We start from the raw sequence: 16,228 nt of genomic DNA on the forward strand, positions 1-16,228 counted from the left end.
TGTCACGGCGGCTTTGCAAAGTGGTGACAGCACTTGCTCAAGTGTTTACCTTGAGGACATACCGAGCAATCGTGCCATGAACAGTTTGCTCCTTGTTAACTGGGTATATATAGTAGCTAAATTGAAGCTTTGAGCTCTTGCATACTGCATGCTGCATAACGCTTGCGCTCCAAAAGAACTCAGAAGGCGGCTAACTCCCTGCTGCCAGAGAAGCATTGACTTTGCCTCCTGTTTTAGTGTAATTTCTATGGGTATACCGTTCTATTGTTCACGACATTTGCAAACTTGGTCGGGCCGGACTTGTGTATTGGATCTGGTTTAACTACGCATCCTAATTAAGGTTGGCAACCAAAAGGCAACCCGAGCAGGAACAGCAAGGCAGTCTTTAGTCTTTGAACGGTACCCCTCAATATCAAAACGACTCTTGAACCTTTCTCCAGTGACTATTGCAACTTTACTATTGACTGTACGTATGTATCCCTTCTGTGACATTCAAGCACCCTTCTAGGTACTCGAACTTCCTAATAGTCAGGATATTTATCTCGGAGGAAGTCATGCTAAAAAGCTATGGCAACGCAGAAACAGTAGGTATCGTTTCTTCGTCGTGGCAAAATCCTCCTTTGTTTTTTGATCAGTGAAAAATATTACGTACAGAGCCTTATATAGTCAGTCGGAGGCTTACCCTACCCTTTTTTTCAAGCTCTAGCGGAACTTTCAGATATGCTGGCTCAACGGATGTTCAGGCCGGTACCAGGGGCGAACAGATCCACTGTATCGAAAACCTACCAGCTATGCCTACGATATGCCTCGAACACCTCCTTCAAGGCAGAAAAGCCTGAATCGATCAAGACGTTGGCTATACCTCTCGGTGTCGAAAAGAAACCGGCTATCACCGATAATGACGGTGTTGATCATCGTACTAAAGAAGAAAAGAAGCGTGACTTTACAGATATGGATAAAAACCGTGCCCGACGCGAGGAATTGAAGAGAGAGTTTGCCAGATCTACTTTTGCCCCTATCTATCAGTTCAGGGACACTGGAGGTAAAATTTTTAGAGGCCCTGCGATCCCATTCAATGCCAAAGAGGCGCTATACATGCCCAATCTCCGAGGACACACCCTAGACAAACTGGAGACTGGCACATGGCAGTTCATTGGCGAAAAACCCACGGTCGTTCGGCTTTTCGGTTCAACGTTGGCAGAAAAACAATTGGAGTCGTATACAGACGGAATTGACTTTGAGAATTTGGGTGCTATGTTGCTGGATGTGAATGTGCCCACGAATTTTGTGAACGAGTGCCTTGTGAAGCTCTCATCAAACAAGCTCAAGCAGACTTTAAAGGGCAACTATCACAAGTATATGATTTGCCGCAAAGGTATCACACCTGAAGTCAGAGACTCAATTGCTGCAGGCAACCCACTTGCTGGTTATCTTTATGTATTGGATAGCCAAGGTAAGATCCGATGGGCCACCGCAGGACCTGCCGAGGCAGGCGAAGCCGAGACCGTCCAGTCTCTTTTAGTTTCGAAATAAATGTATATAAAACAAACAATCGAATTTAAAACTCGACAAAAATACAGCTTTCAATTTTTAGCACATTTAAAAAAAAATGCTCTAGGAGGGGATTGAACCCACGACCGTCGCGTTACTCACACGACCGTGACATCAGCATAGACGTCGTTTGTACGGCTATAAGCACGATGCGCTAACCTCTGCGCCACTAGAGCGAAATTTTGGGCCAAAATGGCCGTCGAGGTATATAAGGGCTGTGAAAGCCGCACTTTCATCCAACTTTAATTTGCTCGAAAACTAGCTGAAATTGCGGTTATACCTAGTATTGGAAACTTGGTTAAAATATAATGCATTTGCGGACAGAAGTAGCGCGAAAAACGGTTGGAACAAAAGCCTTCGTTGCTTGAGCAACCATTTGGGTCAGACACTGGCTTGAAACGCAGCTTTTTTGGTTACAGATAAGATTTTTTGCTGCAGTGGACCTGTCAAGGTGAAGAAATAAGTCGGCATATGTTGTCAGGTGAAAGGTGTCTGACACTAGAAAACAGGCCCTGCTTCTGGCAATTAAAAGCGAAAACCAACGCAAATGTATTTTATAGCTTTTTGATTTTGCTCAGCGCTCAATTGAACAGATTAGAGTCTCAATGCGTAAGTATTCGCAAGTCATTAGAGTGACCCCAGCATATTTTGATGTGGCTCCAAACACTATCGATATGTACTACGATAACGAAATCAAACTAGCAAACATTGAAACTGCCCACCACAGGCTGTTACGAGGTATATGTAGGTGGTTTTAAAGCTCATGTGCTTTGGAAGCAGCAAGTCGTGTTTTGGCCCCGCTTTTTCGTTGGTCAAAGAGCCATGCCTACCGTCCATTAAAGTTCACACATTATGCTAAATATCCTCTGCAGAGCCTAAAAGAGGTGAGAAAAATAAGAGATGTGTAATGCGTGCGTAGAGACACTCCAAAGAACCAGCTTTCTATTGTTTTCGGGGAACATTTCATTCCAGTAGTTTCTGGCAGAAGTAGTTAGCATTGAAGTAAACTTCGAGTGGCACTCCAGATTCTGCAATCTTGGCATTTGTGAATAGAGTTTCAACGCTAGCTTCCAGCGAGACGATACATGTAAAAGCAGATGGTAGTCACATGCTTACCGACAATTACCATTCAGGGTGGTTCAAAGATTGCTAAATCGTCATGAACTATCCAAAGCCTTACATTAATTGTCGGACTAGTAGTTTGAGGGTTATACCAACTGTGGCTCCACTAAACATTCGAAAAGAAAAGACAGGCCACAGCGAGACGGAGGAGTCCCGCAGCTCCACACCAACCACACCAGAAACAATGACAACAGTTAGCAGCGGAGGAGTTGGCCTAGATCCAGAAATGAACCGGCAAGTGTTCCATAGTATCTACGAGATCTACACCACAGAGTGTCAATATGCTCGTGATATGGCCTGCGTCGTCCAAATCTACCTTGCTAGAAGCTCAGCTTCTGGACTTTCAATAAAACAATTAACTGTGCTTTTTGCCAGTATCAATGACATTCTCAATATAAGTCTTTCCTTCGTGGCGGTTCTGGAAAACATGGTACCTATGCCAATTCTTGCTGGCTGGAAACACACATCAAAGGCGCCCTCCCTCACCTGCGTAACTTTCATTGGCGATGCAATGCTGAAAATTTTGGAGCCCGAAACATACGGCGTCTATGAGCATTATATACAGAACCATCCAAGGCAAATGAGGATATGCCGCGGCCTTTCCTCAGACCCTAGAACGCGAGTTGGGCGGTGGTTATACGAGAGTGAACAGCGGGCACGGGACCACACTTCGGCTGCTTCCTTAGAGGCGCTTCTCAGCGAGCCTGTTCACCGGCTAGGCGGATACCTACTTCACATGAGGGCGATACTAGCAATGATACCAAATGACCACGCCGACTTTCAATCGGTGCTTAAAGCTCACAATAGAGTTACTCACTATATTGAATGTATAAACAAGCGGGTCTAGCCAGCTTTTAATCTAAAACCACCAGTTGATACAACAACAGAAAAGCAAGGAAGAGAAAACTAACAAGAGGGGAACGGCAGGACAGAACGCGCAGATGTTGAGGGAGGAATTGTCCAAGTCCATATGAAGAAAATATGTGAAATCCGACCGCTGAGGATCGCAAAAAAAATAAACCACGGCCTCACAAAGCTCGGTCGAATGAGGGGACTCAACGTTGTGCTTTAATAACAGATCAAGAGAGAAGAAAAACTAGAGGGAAAATAACCCCATTAAAACGCGTTCTTGAGCCGTCCATCAAAAGAATAAAAATTGGAACACAAATAGCTCGAGTCGATTACAAAATGATGCACTTTTTAGACTTCTTGCCGCTGGAGCGGCCGCCAGAGCTGCTCTTGGGGGGGTCGAGGGCGGCTACAATCGCCTCGTCAAATACATTTTTTAGACCGCGTTGGGTTAAGGCGGAACATTCGACGTACTTGACTGCGCCGACGTCTTTAGCCAAGCGCTCGCCTTGCTCGGGGGTGACGGGCCGTTGCTTTGAGCGGGCTAGCTTTTGAATGAGAGCCGGATCGTTTCGGAGATCAATCTGGGTACCGACAATCAGGCTGGGCACACCAGGGCAGTAGTGGCGGACCTCGGGAAGCCATTTTTCTTTGACGTTTTCAAACGAGGCAGGGGCGGTGACGCTGAAGCACACCAGGAAAACATCGGTCTGGGGATAAGAAAGAGGACGCAGGCGGTCGTAATCTTCCTGGCCAGCAGTATCGAAAAGAGTGAGCATGAAGGGCTCGTCACCGATCATTACGGTGACGGCATAGTTATCGAACACGGTAGGCACGTACTCTGAAGGGAACTTGTTTGTGGAGTAAGACATCAGCAAACAGGTTTTTCCGACGGCACCGTCACCGACAACGACACATTTTATGGTCTGCATTGAGAAATTGTACTAAACACGCGCGGGGAACGGGGGGGAAAGGAGACTCAAAGATAATAACCAGTGGGCTAGTTGGGCGGGAACAGGAATCCAAACTTAGGTATCGCTTGAAAATAAATTGATTCAATTCAACAAAAGTTTCAAAATGGCGTCTATGATTCAAAGGTGCTAGGAACCAATACTTTTCAAAGCGCTATGTTTAACTTGAAACCACACGGAGGCTGTTGGAAGGGTGAGAGAAAAGATACCACCGCGATTAATAATGCCACCAGAGGCTCTTCTGGCCAGGGTAAGGTAAATGGCGCCCGTGCAGGATTCCCACCCTTTTTAAGCTTGCATCCCTTTCTTGCATGGACATTTATGCGGGGCGCCGAAAACCGTTACTCAGGCGGCGTGCTGGAACATGCCTTTTCACTTCTTTTTTTTGTATTAGATATTATAAGACCCTAATCAGACTCCTCCTCGTCCGACTCCGACTCTGCGTTACGGAGCCAGTCCACCCACTGGGCCACCAGCTTGCGCACCTCTGTGGACACTGCTTCGCCGTCCCACCATTTGTAGACAGCCTCCTCGCTGATAACGTCGGTATCGTAAAGTGTCATCATAGCGTAAATAAGAATACTCTCTCCGTGGTTACGCCCAACGCACTCGCTCTCGATACAATGGGCCACCATGACTTCGTCGTCGAGGTCGAAGGTGACCCGCTTGAGCAGTGGGGTGAATTGCCGGAAGACACCCACCGTTGCCGTTTTGGGATCTGTGTGGGTGACAAGATGGCTGATGTGGCGCACTAGCGCGTGAATAACCGCAGCTTGGACCTTGTCGTACGACGCATTCATCGTCATTCTTAATGTGTTGAGCTCAAGGATAGACACATCCTGAGAGTGGTTGTCCAAAATAGCGCGCGAAATTGACTCCACCGCCTCGTTGAAAAAGTCCTCCTCACCCTCGTCAGAGCGAGCGGACATGACGCTGGTCGCCGAGATGGCGGACAAGGATCTCTTGGTCTTCTTCGTGCGCCGGTTGGAGTCGCCCCGACTTGTGGACGCGATCGAATCATCTGAAAGATAAATATCATCCATGCGGGAGGTCAAGAGACCCATTTCATTGTGATTATTCTCGTCGTCTTCGTCGTCGCTAACCTCGCACTCCTTGGAGAAGCTGCGGCAAAGCCTCGAGTTTTGGGCAATATCCGCGTTTGCCTCAACAGCATGACCAAAGCCAACGATCACGCCTGGATTCAGAACGGCTCCAGCCCCCACAATGGCGTTGCTGCCTACCAGAGATTCCGTGATCTTGACATTGTCGTGAATGGTGACATCGTCCCAAATGTATGCATCTTTAAGAACAACGCTGTCCCCAATTGTGCAGTTGCGGCCAATTACCGAGTTTGTGATCACGGTGTTTGAGCCAACCTTTGTGTTGCGTCCAATTACCGTGTTGCGACCAATGTGCGACGACTGGCTGAGCACAACGTTGTTCTGCACATAAATGTGACCCTTGCGGTAGACATAGGTCCCTCGAGAATCCACAACCAGTGGGTATGCGTAGCGGCCAATAACGTCCCGAGACACAGCATCGTAGGTGCGGAAACTCTCAACTCTGGCCGCATAGTCGTCGGTGAGAATATGTGCATAGATGGCCTTGCCCAGCAAGTCCGAAGTGAGAATACCGTTGACAAAGTCCCTACGCAAGAGCTCGTAGTCGAAATTTTCCTGGAATAAAGCAGGAACATCCGGTGTGCAGATATCGATGTAGCAGTCAATCAGATCGTTACGGAAGGCAACGCTCGGGCGAGACAAGAGCTCGGTTGCGTCTAGCGAAACCTTGCGCACATTGATATCCCATTCATAGCCCACGACCTGGTTTGTTTCCTGATTGAGAATATACAACCCCGTTTGGCGAGGACGAGTGCGGTGGGTGGCTGCACCTTGGCGAAGCACGCTGGTCATGATGCAATTTTTGTCCTGCTGTTTACGCTTGACGTGGCCGTCCCAGATTTTATTGAAATCCATATTACAGACAACGTCACCGGAAATCAACAAGAAATCGGACTTGATGATTCCTCGCGAGTCAAGGTCTCTCATAGCATCACCCACTGATAATGTGTTCGGGAGCTCGATGGTATGGAGCTTGAAGGGCACGTGGGGACTCTGAGAGCCCCATCTGGAGCGAGTGATGTATTCGGTGACCTGGTCGGCGTGCGAACAGCACATAAGATAGACCTCCGTCACCTTTGCAGACACCAGAAACTCCAAAGTGTACTCGATCAAGGGCGTATTGGCCAGGGGCAGAAGACAGCGCGGCTTGTCCTTTGTGAGCGGATAAAACCGCTCTTCATACGAGTCGCAAAGCACGACCGCCTGCAGATCACGCTCCTCGATTTTCTTGGGAGGCATTGGAAGGGCACTTTTTCGATCTGGCAAAAAACGGAATCGGGTTAGTCAATCTTGGGAACTTTAGGTTTTAAAATTGAAAAAATTGTGGAAACCAGCGGGGCCCTAAAAACCGGGACAGGATGGACATTGAGAGCGGAAGAAGCGAGAAGCAAAGCCAGCTGCTCCCCAAAAACCGGTTGCTGTTAGGCGTTGGCTTGGCCATCCAAATCGGCCTCAGTGTTTTAGTGTTTTGGTTCTATGACGCCCTGTACAATCGCTCGCCGGCGGGCTGTGCCGCACTGGTATCAATGTCGTTGTGTGCCACAAGCCAATTATTAGTGCAGCTGTTCACGAGCCGGTTCGATCTGTCCAGGCTCGTCAAATTCTACGTGTGGGGTGCCCAGAACGGCATCTGGACGCGTTTCTGGACCGAGCAGCTCACCAACAAGCTGGAATGGACAATAACAAAAGTGCTTTGGGATCAAATATACGGCAACTCAATGGGAATCTTCATGTACATCTCTCTTAGCGGGTACTGGGAGGGCTACAACCTCACGCTCTACTTGCAGGAAAACTACTGGAATTCCCTCAAGGCCAGTTGGCTGGTTTGGCCTATTGCCTCTTTGGTGCAGTTCTATGTGGTTCCGCATCGCTACATTGCTCTTTTCAATACGGCTGTTAACTTTGTATGGACTATCGTTCTCGGTCTCATTGCATAAATACCTTAATCACCGCAGCCCCTTTACGTAAAAGCAGCCTTCCACAGTGCAAAGTGGGGGCAAATTAAATGGTCTTTCCTAATTTGCGGCGATTGTTTGTTTCGTTTCGCACGGAGGAGGAGGAAAGAGAGTTCTCCCGACGCGCATTCTTCAACTTTATAGGATTCCTGGGCTCGTGTGCAGTGTTCAGTCTGATCGCCCAGAAGGCCAATGAGTCGGTCCATTGAATGGGGCCCCGCGCAGCTGATGCGTATGTTTCGGGGATCCAGCGGTAGAATAAGTGTGACCAAGTTCAGCTCTCAATATTGCGAGATAAAATCCATCTTTGACAGTCTGCGACCGCCTGCGATCACCCCGGCCATGAAGGCAGGCACCGAAATGCACCAGGTTCTCGAGGAAAGCGTTATGGGCCCTCCCGTTGAGTTCACCGAAGAAGCTGCGATGGAGTTTTCTGCAGAAGACGCCCATGCCTTGCGTCTGGGCGACGTCGTCAGTCGGTGGAGGCATTTGGTGGATACGAGTAAAGCAAGAGAGATCTCCGTGTATGGAACAATCAGAGGAATTCAGCTCAAGGGGGTGATTGATGAAGCGGCAATTGACGAAAAATCCCGCATCCACCTCGTCGATACCAAGACATACGCTGGTGATCTCGCCGTGTACAAACAGCGCCTAGCCTACCACCAATTACTGGTTTATTACGAGCTGATGGGCCAAATGATCAAAGGCAAAGTCGACATCGATCAGTTGGCCCACGAAAAGGCCAAAAAATGCGATTTCCTCGTCCCGCTTCACCGGGATATTCAGGCGGCTTGGGGATACGGCACTCTGCAAGAGATGATGGACGGCTGGAAAGACTCTCTGAACAAATTGTCCAGCGGTAGCATGGCTGAGGAGGTCCGTGCGGACTTTATTGACCGACGAAATCACAATACCGACCAGATCGAGTTCAAACATGACGTAGACACGGCCGAGCAGCTGTTTGCATTTCGCTCGGAGCTGCTGTCTGGCCAAAGACCGCCTCTTCCCTTGAGCCGCAGTGTCGGATCTTGTCGATTCTGTCCCCATTTTGCCGACTGCTCGGAGCGCCAACATTAAAGAGAATCATCACATCTTCATTACGTTCTATAAACACTAAAGAATTAATTAGCGATACCCGAAAGCGAAATATAGTACTTTGCCATTTCGTAAACTGTCCAGCAAATAGCCGTGGAGGGCATGTTGGCTACGATGCGGGGGCGGACGCCCCGGAAAAAGCCCTGCCAGCCCTGGGTGCGCCAGATGTAGGAGGCGGTGTCGCGGATGCCCTTGAGCTGGCGAGCCTCCTCGACCTCGGTGACGCCGCGGGTCTGCAAAAGCGTTTTGATCACGTCAAAGGGAGTGGACACCGCTGCTGCGGCAGCACCGCTTGCTCCACCGGCCAGGCAGTGGATGAGCGGATCGTGGCGCCGCTGCGGGTTGCAGAACTGACTCACGGTGTCGTACACAGTGAAATTGACTACGCTGAAGGGAACACTCATGAGCAAAGTTGTGGGGTAGGAAACATAGAACGCACCAAAGCCCTCGGTGCGGGCGATCTGAGTAGCCGTTCGAATTAGGGAATTGCTACCACCATTAACTTGCATGTGTTGTTTGATGACATCAAAGGGGTTCATAATAGCATTACTCGTAACGTCGGCCAGTAAACCGGCCGTGGCGGAAACCGCGGGGTGATAGCCGGCGTGCCCGTCCTTGGCCAGCATGGAGATGGTGGCCTCGTACACGGCAAAATGCAGGGCGTGGGCGGGGCCGGCACCCACAATCATTGAGAGCATACCACGCCAAAGGGCAGAAGCACCCTCTGCCGCAGAAACCGCAGAAATTGACGAAATGACACCGCGATAAAGATTTCCCGATCCCGCAACCTGCATGCGGGTCTTGATGGCGTCGACTGGATACATGATGGTGTGCTCCATGATACCAGCAATTGCACCAGCTGCCATGGAAATAGGCAAAGGCGTGTACTTGGGCAGCTCTTCGTACTCAAGTTCCTCCATATGAATATCCGTACTCATTTCGATGTTTTTCCAGGATGGTGAAAAATGACTAAACGACTCCAGGAATTCTAGACCGCTTCACGCATTACCCAGGGTTACCCTGCATCGCACCCGAGATCGGGCACCAAATCCCGGATCTTTCGCTTTGATCTGGCTACTATTGTTTCATTAAATATCGTTCAATGCATTTGGCCTGGTCCAATGGTCCGCACTCGCCCGTCTTCGTCGGTCACAAACCTGACATGGCGATGGCCCGAGGATCGTTCGTCAGACACGGGGAACCGGGAATGCCGCGACGGGTTCGCTATGTCTACCGTTTCGTAACCGCGAATTGCGCTCTCAAGGTCCATGTCTTGGTAGTACTCCTCTAAAAGGTGCCTTCCTTCCGGTGAGCTCGGGGACGAGTCGGGGCTGTTGGAGTCGAAGAGCCGGGCCCATACAACCAATTCTTCAGCTCGCTGGCCAGGTGGGTCGTTTAAATTAAAGCGGTGTGTTCGTCGTATGCCATCTCGCCGTCGAGGCCTTGCCCTGCTTGGCCGCCCAGTGATTTTCAGGACTTTACAGCTTACCCGACTAGAGACATTCGCCGGTAGCGGGAGGTCGCGTTCCGCTATTTGGACCGGTGATGGGTCGCCGGTAGTTGTGTTGGGTTCACGATTCAACAGGGGCAGATCACTGGTACTTTGATTAGAATGTGCCAACGACCTCCAGTACCGCCTCACAGCCATAAGCTCTTCTCGCATCCGATCAATGTCGCCCTGGGCTTGATCATCCTCATCTTGGTCCAGGCCTCGACCATCAATGTTTTCAATTCGTGGATATCTCACCGCATTGTTACGTCGAAGCTCAGGCCGAGTGCGGGGACTGATACTTCGTCTGCGACGCCGTTGCACAGAAGAGCTGTCGCTGGCAGGTGTCGCCGCGTTTTCGGGGCTGGACATTGCCTCCACCAAATACGAGCCTGAATTATTAGGATTCCGCACAAGCCTGTAGTCGGCTTGCCGTTCCAGGGGGGGCTCAGGATGATCTACCCGGATTGGTGGCGTAGGTGGTCGCGGGAGGCCAGTATCATGATCAATAATCGGGGAAATAATCGGCAAACGATGGTTGTCGCTGAGCCAACGTGTCATATTTACATTCAATCTAGCTGGGAGCCGCACCTGCTGTATCGAGCCTGTCCGCGGGCGACCCGAGGCATAGCGACGTAGCCCAAACGGTCCATTGCGCGCCGCGCTGGAATTGTATGTCGAATGGGTATTGATAGGTACACCCATGGTCCGATTTTATTCCATGCAACAACGTAAATTAGCAGCAAATTGTGTTAATGATGATAAATTGGGCTGACGCAATCAGCCTGCATCTCAGCCGGCAAGGGTCACTTGTTACTTTTTTAGGACAGAACAGGCGGTTCCCGCCAGACCCGGGGGCCCCAAACGCCACAATTACCCCATGCAAAACGAGCCCTGCGACCTGCTAAATTGTTTCACTCTCGCTGCCCATGCACAGGGCCTTTTGCTGTCGGAACCCCGGTTCCTCCCAAACTACTGGGGTTTCTGCATTCCGCAGCGGCTCTTTTCTTTTGCCTGCCACAATGGCTGATGACCCGCAAAACAGGGTGGCGCCGTACGCACAGATAAACAGCCCAATACCCAGCAGCGGAATACACAATCTGGATGTGCTGCTGGCTAGATCGCGTAAACACGGAATCGCCGAGTCTTCAGATCTTGTGGAGCCTCCTTCCAAACGCGGCGTGCTCAGCGACAGCCACGGCCAGCTGGTTTTAGGCGATATCCCTTCATCCCCACCTATTGTGGGCGCGAACGAGTCAGATACTGAAGAAGACGAGTGCTCGACTCCGCTCAGACCGGCGTTTGCATCCTCGAGCTTCGTCACGAAACACGCGTCGCGCTCCGATTCGACGTCAACAATTGTTGCTCCCCGGCTTGCCTCAGTCACCCGGACTGTTGATTCGGCTAGTTTCGCGGGAAGAACAGCCTCACACACCGCATCATTCGGTATCAAGCAAATGAGCCCTCTTGCGGTTATCCGCAATACTGTCGACACGGGAAGAGATACCCTCGACCTTGCTGAGCGCGACATTGAACAGCTGCCGTCGGAAATCGGTGATCTCCAGCATTGGGTGTCTCTGGAACGCCCCACGCTCAAAGTGTGTCTTGGAAACAACAATCTGCGGTATCTTCATTTGGGATTATTCGATGTTAACATTTCTGAATTGCTATTGAGACACAACAACCTGCGTGAAATCCCTCAGCAAATCGGCAATTTGAAGAGCCTTCAAGAGCTCTCAGTGGGATCGAATAACCTGTCCTATTTACCGGCCGAATTGCTTTTGCTTCCAAACCTAACGGTTCTGTCAGTGGTCCCGAATCCATGGCTCGAGCTGCCAGAGGGCGTCGAAAACCTACAGGACGAAATGCCGTCTTTGGTGTTTCGCCAAGTCTACGTCGCAAGCGAACCCCCCACACTCGTTGAGTTCGCCCAAAGAGTCCTCGCCGACCATGATCTGCTGGTCCGGGATCGCAAGAGCTGGGCATTGAGCGAGCACCAGCAAAAACTAGTGGACACCGCTCAGATATCGCGCGAGCGTGGACACGTGTGTTTTTATTGTCGCAAGCCATATATACGTGCAATTGGCCAGGTCACGGAGTGGTGGAACGTCTGTCACAATAAAGCATTGCCGTTCAGAAAGTTCTATTGCACGCAACGCTGTCTGCGTAACGATGTTTATGATTTATGAAAGAATTACTGTTTAAATAGAAAGAAAGAAATTTAAAAGAGATGAATTTAGATGATACTTGACCTAGTAAAGCCGCTGTTGACACCACTGCTGGGCCTCAGCGTCGCCCCGGTCGGCGGCGTGCTGCATCCAATGGGCCGCCACGGCCTCACGGACGCCCGAAGGCTCGACGCCTTCAAAAATTACGCCGGGACGACTGAAAGGCATCACATCTAGCTGGGTATGTGGAAAGTCCATGTACAATTGCGCGAGACGCCGTTGAGCCGCAGCTCGTCCATACCGGGCACAAAAAGACCAAATGGCAACCACGTCGGAAATACCGCTCGTAGTAACCGAACTCGCGAACGCAGTCTCCATGTGATACTTGAGAATGCGCTGAGCGAGCCCCATACTTTTACTCATTGCCAGTTCAACAATTGACGAGGCAACCTCAGCCACGTCCCAGAACGCTTGGCCCTCTGCGGTGCTGTCAAGAACATTGATGGGAACAAACGCCGCAATAAGCTGAAGGTCCCGGAATAAAGTGCCGGGCTCACGACACAAGCTTTGGCTGAGCTCCTGAACCATGTCGTCACGATTCACAATATCCCCGCCACCCCGTAAACTCGGCTGGTATCTTGCTACTTCCACAAGCGTGTGAAGTCCCCGAAGCTTGGCCATTGGATTTGTCTGTACAGAAATGTTGTCAAGAATTGGCTGATATATGCCACTATCGCCATCAAGAACCATGCGTCCCGTTTGCTGCATGTAAATATCAACATCCGACCCTCGTTCCAAGAACTCCAATCCTAAATCACTTAAAAGTAGCCCGACTATCATCGACCGGTCAGGGAGCCCGTTATACTCATCTCCTCCAGCAATATCTAGCCCCAGTTGGAGCTCACACGATTGCGGCTTGGGGGTATTGGCGTCTCCGCCTCCGCTGGATCGCCACTCGAAAAAGTCGAGCAAATTTGGGGATGACCGCCGGAATTGATGTGAGCTGTTCGCATATCTTTGACCACTTACGCTGCCTCGCATATCCGGTAAAACTGACATCGACATGCGGTGTGTTTGCACCGGGTTACCAGGTGGATCACGTCCAAACGATGGCTCTCGCCTCAGATCTAGTTTGTAGCTCGCTGTATTGAGCAAAAATTCTCGGTCGAAAATCCGCTCAACAAGACTAGAAATCTCGCAAGTGAAGCGATGAATCAGTTCCTCAGACGGGCAAAAGTTTTGTATGTGATGCGTGCGCATATACTGTATCGTGAGCTCAACCTCTCGGTCGCTTAATTTGGGTCGGGGAAGATAGTCCTTCGAGACAAAGAAGCTATCGCCAACACTCAAACTGTGAGTGCTCAAAATAGACAGTCTACGAGCTCGTGAAGATCGCCGCGTTACTGAAGAAACAGTTGAAGTTGTTGATGAGCCACTGTTGCTACGCTGCAGTGCTTTTTCGCCCCGTAAAATGCCAATCACATCACTCGCGCGCTGCCAATTTGCACAAGTTCTCACCTCACTCTCGTACCACACAATCGCCCGCTGGTTACTGAGTCGTTGCATACACCCATGGAGTAGTTCCTGTTGGACAGAAAGTCTCTCGAGCGACTTTTCGAGCAAAGTCTCGAGTTTTTCAACGTTTTGAGTCAAAAATTCAAGATTGCACTCCAGCTTGTGAGCAATTTCACCCAACAGTTGAGGCGCGGGTTTCTTTAGGGCAGCCCCTAACAGCATTTGATCGAGAAAGTTGCCGGAATCTTCTGCCTCTCGAATGGCATCTGCTAGCATTTCGTAAACGCTCTTGGAACTATCACCAGTCAATGCTAAAACCACAACATCCAATGGAGCTTCTGTGGGCCAAAGTGTTTCGCTGATATCGTTGATAAGTCCATCTGCTTCGATTTTGAAAACTTGCCAATGCTCAGCGAAAATTCCTGGTTCGGTGACTGAATTTCGATTCAAACGGTTAGAAAGATGAGGCAAGCTGCCAGTGAGTTCTTTGATCACTGGCTCAAGGTCAGATCTGATGTTGGAAAAGCACCACTCGTTTTCGTCATCGTCATCGGCGTCGTCATCGCCATTGGAAGGGACCGCAGCAGCAGCACCCACGTTGACAGGTAAAAGAGCGTTGAATAACGTTACAATATCGGTCATATTCAAAACGATATGCTCACCAGGGGCAAAAAACATGTTTATATCTGTAGGCTCGGGCAGACTTCGGCCGATCAAAGCGTCCAACAGATCACGGCCATAAGGATCTTCGATAATGCAAGAGATGCGATCAACCAATGGGGATAATATATAACGTCTTGTATTTTCACTGATATACATATCAGTAAGGAGGCCACTGGAGTGAGGGTCACAAATTAAAGATCGCACGAAACAAACAAAATATTTGATGGCCAGCTGCTCGACAAGCTCGTTTGCAACCTGTTGATCGAGGGCTACCATAAGTTCTGTGAATTGACGAGACAGTACGCCATCAGGCTTGACCAGCAAGGCAATAAGACGAGAAACTGCGGTGTTGACGTAGTCGTCTTCTCCAACTTCGCACGTTGGTGTGGACTGGGTAGGAGCGGCAAGAAACAAACCATTGGAAATATAAGTTCGGAGAAAATTGGTCAGTTGTTTGGCAGTTTCACGCGGTAGTGGTCTGCTGTTGAACCGGTTGAAGATCGCCAAACATAGATTGTCATCCTCGTTTTCCAAAAGCACAGAAGCACACACTGCAGCGAAGAAATTCGCTCGATAAGGACTGTTATGAAAAACACCATGGTAAAGAATCCCTAACGGGTCCCTGCGCTGGGCGAGCTTGACGCGATCAACAATGTCGGTATCCTGGCTCCCCAAGAAAGCCGCGGCCTGCGCGGGCTCTAATTCTCGATAAGAAGCAGCAATAAAGCCAGGTGATGTGCGAATTAAAGTCAGAAAGGAGTTTATCATTTGACGGTAGTCCCATTTGACTAGCGTTGAAAGCCGAGATGCATTAGGAAGAATAGCCGCGAGCGGACCAATACGACAAAGATGTCGATAAAAGTCGTGAAGTTGATGGTACGAGTTGGCGAAATATTGGGCATCTACCGAAGCAATGCTGGAAGCAGAAGATAAATAGTCAATAACAGCCTGGTCAAAGCTGCTAGAGATGCGTTCGATGATGCTGCTGAGGATGATACTGGTCATGCACAGCTTTCCATTTTGCTCGATGAACTTGGAGGCCCGCTGATACTCTGATCTTAGCTCAAGCACAGCTTGAAGATTAGATACAGGTGTAGCAGGTGCAATGCCGGCAGACATTGATGGTGCCTGGCCCGCCCCGACGCCCGGCGAATGCGGGGGTTTCTGGGTTGGCGGGGGTTGGGCCATGGTCGACATAGAGGCATTGGCAGAAGAGGCTATGCTTGATATCGAAAAAGACCGGTGTACGGCCTCTGTGATACTTTCAATCTGTACGCTCATGTCCTCAACATAGGGGATATCCCGCAAGGAATGCACGGATGAAACCCCGCGGAGGACAAGGCCTGAAGGCGCGAGAGCGTCTAACGCGGGGTCGACGTCTTTCTGACCCTGCGGCATCTCCAGAGTGGCCGCAGAGAAAGACATGTGCGAGTCGGATTCTTTAAGCAGTGCAACGGACAACGTTTCAGTCAAGTCGAGAGAATCGGGTGACCGTACTGAGCGAGGCAGCCTAAACAAAGATTCGGGCCCTTGGAATGGGGATAAAATAGTGTCCAGCTAGAGTTTCAAATAAGGAGCTAGCAATAACCCTTGCCAGACCCAGAGTTGGTTCGAATTTTTCTCGTGACTTTTCGCCAGGAGAGATGTCGAGATGATTTCGTTAAAGCAGGGAACGTCTAATCTTGTGTTGTGGATAGATGTGCGGGAGGGTTGGGGTGAGTGACTGACG

General features: G+C 50.0%; 10 protein-coding genes across 10 annotated transcripts; 5 read left to right on the forward strand and 5 right to left on the reverse strand.

The window, feature by feature from the left end:
* Positions 1-720: 720 nt before the first annotated feature.
* B9G98_04668 (Mitochondrial ATPase complex subunit ATP10) lies at positions 721-1,533 on the forward strand (the record flags this gene model as incomplete). Its single annotated transcript, XM_024811225.1, has 1 exon — positions 721-1,533. One exon carries the CDS (start codon positions 721-723, stop codon positions 1,531-1,533), a length of 813 nt encoding a protein of 270 aa, XP_024666993.1.
* A 1,324-nt stretch (positions 1,534-2,857) lies between these two features.
* On the forward strand, positions 2,858-3,520 carry B9G98_04669 (Rac guanine nucleotide exchange factor JJ; the record flags this gene model as incomplete). The annotated part of the gene is made up of 1 exon (XM_024811226.1): positions 2,858-3,520. The coding sequence occupies one exon, from the start codon at positions 2,858-2,860 to the stop codon at positions 3,518-3,520; it is 663 nt and encodes a 220-aa protein (XP_024666994.1).
* Positions 3,521-3,854: 334 nt separating this feature from the next.
* B9G98_04670 (Cell division control protein 42) lies at positions 3,855-4,454 on the reverse strand (the record flags this gene model as incomplete). Its single annotated transcript, XM_024811227.1, has 1 exon — positions 3,855-4,454. The coding sequence occupies one exon, from the start codon at positions 4,452-4,454 to the stop codon at positions 3,855-3,857; it is 600 nt and encodes a 199-aa protein (XP_024666995.1).
* A 446-nt stretch (positions 4,455-4,900) lies between these two features.
* On the reverse strand, positions 4,901-6,853 carry B9G98_04671 (Translation initiation factor eIF-2B subunit epsilon; the record flags this gene model as incomplete). Its single annotated transcript, XM_024811228.1, has 1 exon — positions 4,901-6,853. The coding sequence occupies one exon, from the start codon at positions 6,851-6,853 to the stop codon at positions 4,901-4,903; it is 1,953 nt and encodes a 650-aa protein (XP_024666996.1).
* Positions 6,854-6,972: 119 nt separating this feature from the next.
* On the forward strand, positions 6,973-7,551 carry B9G98_04672 (Protein sym-1; the record flags this gene model as incomplete). Its single annotated transcript, XM_024811229.1, has 1 exon — positions 6,973-7,551. One exon carries the CDS (start codon positions 6,973-6,975, stop codon positions 7,549-7,551), a length of 579 nt encoding a protein of 192 aa, XP_024666997.1.
* A 210-nt stretch (positions 7,552-7,761) lies between these two features.
* B9G98_04673 (Exonuclease V) lies at positions 7,762-8,646 on the forward strand (the record flags this gene model as incomplete). Its single annotated transcript, XM_024811230.1, has 1 exon — positions 7,762-8,646. The coding sequence occupies one exon, from the start codon at positions 7,762-7,764 to the stop codon at positions 8,644-8,646; it is 885 nt and encodes a 294-aa protein (XP_024666998.1).
* A 44-nt stretch (positions 8,647-8,690) lies between these two features.
* B9G98_04674 (Mitochondrial RNA-splicing protein MRS3) lies at positions 8,691-9,602 on the reverse strand (the record flags this gene model as incomplete). Its single annotated transcript, XM_024811231.1, has 1 exon — positions 8,691-9,602. The coding sequence occupies one exon, from the start codon at positions 9,600-9,602 to the stop codon at positions 8,691-8,693; it is 912 nt and encodes a 303-aa protein (XP_024666999.1).
* Positions 9,603-9,763: 161 nt separating this feature from the next.
* Positions 9,764-10,858, reverse strand: B9G98_04675 (hypothetical protein; the record flags this gene model as incomplete). The annotated part of the gene is made up of 1 exon (XM_024811232.1): positions 9,764-10,858. The coding sequence occupies one exon, from the start codon at positions 10,856-10,858 to the stop codon at positions 9,764-9,766; it is 1,095 nt and encodes a 364-aa protein (XP_024667000.1).
* A 317-nt stretch (positions 10,859-11,175) lies between these two features.
* On the forward strand, positions 11,176-12,342 carry B9G98_04676 (Leucine-rich repeat-containing protein 69; the record flags this gene model as incomplete). Its single annotated transcript, XM_024811233.1, has 1 exon — positions 11,176-12,342. The coding sequence occupies one exon, from the start codon at positions 11,176-11,178 to the stop codon at positions 12,340-12,342; it is 1,167 nt and encodes a 388-aa protein (XP_024667001.1).
* A 63-nt stretch (positions 12,343-12,405) lies between these two features.
* On the reverse strand, positions 12,406-15,924 carry B9G98_04677 (hypothetical protein; the record flags this gene model as incomplete). Its single annotated transcript, XM_024811234.1, has 1 exon — positions 12,406-15,924. The coding sequence occupies one exon, from the start codon at positions 15,922-15,924 to the stop codon at positions 12,406-12,408; it is 3,519 nt and encodes a 1,172-aa protein (XP_024667002.1).
* Between the last annotated feature and the right edge of the window lie 304 nt (positions 15,925-16,228).

This window comes from Wickerhamiella sorbophila (assembly GCF_002251995.1).
Source record: "Wickerhamiella sorbophila strain DS02 chromosome Unknown contig2, whole genome shotgun sequence".
In the NCBI taxonomy this organism is placed as follows: Eukaryota; Fungi; Ascomycota; class Dipodascomycetes; order Dipodascales; family Trichomonascaceae; genus Wickerhamiella; species Wickerhamiella sorbophila.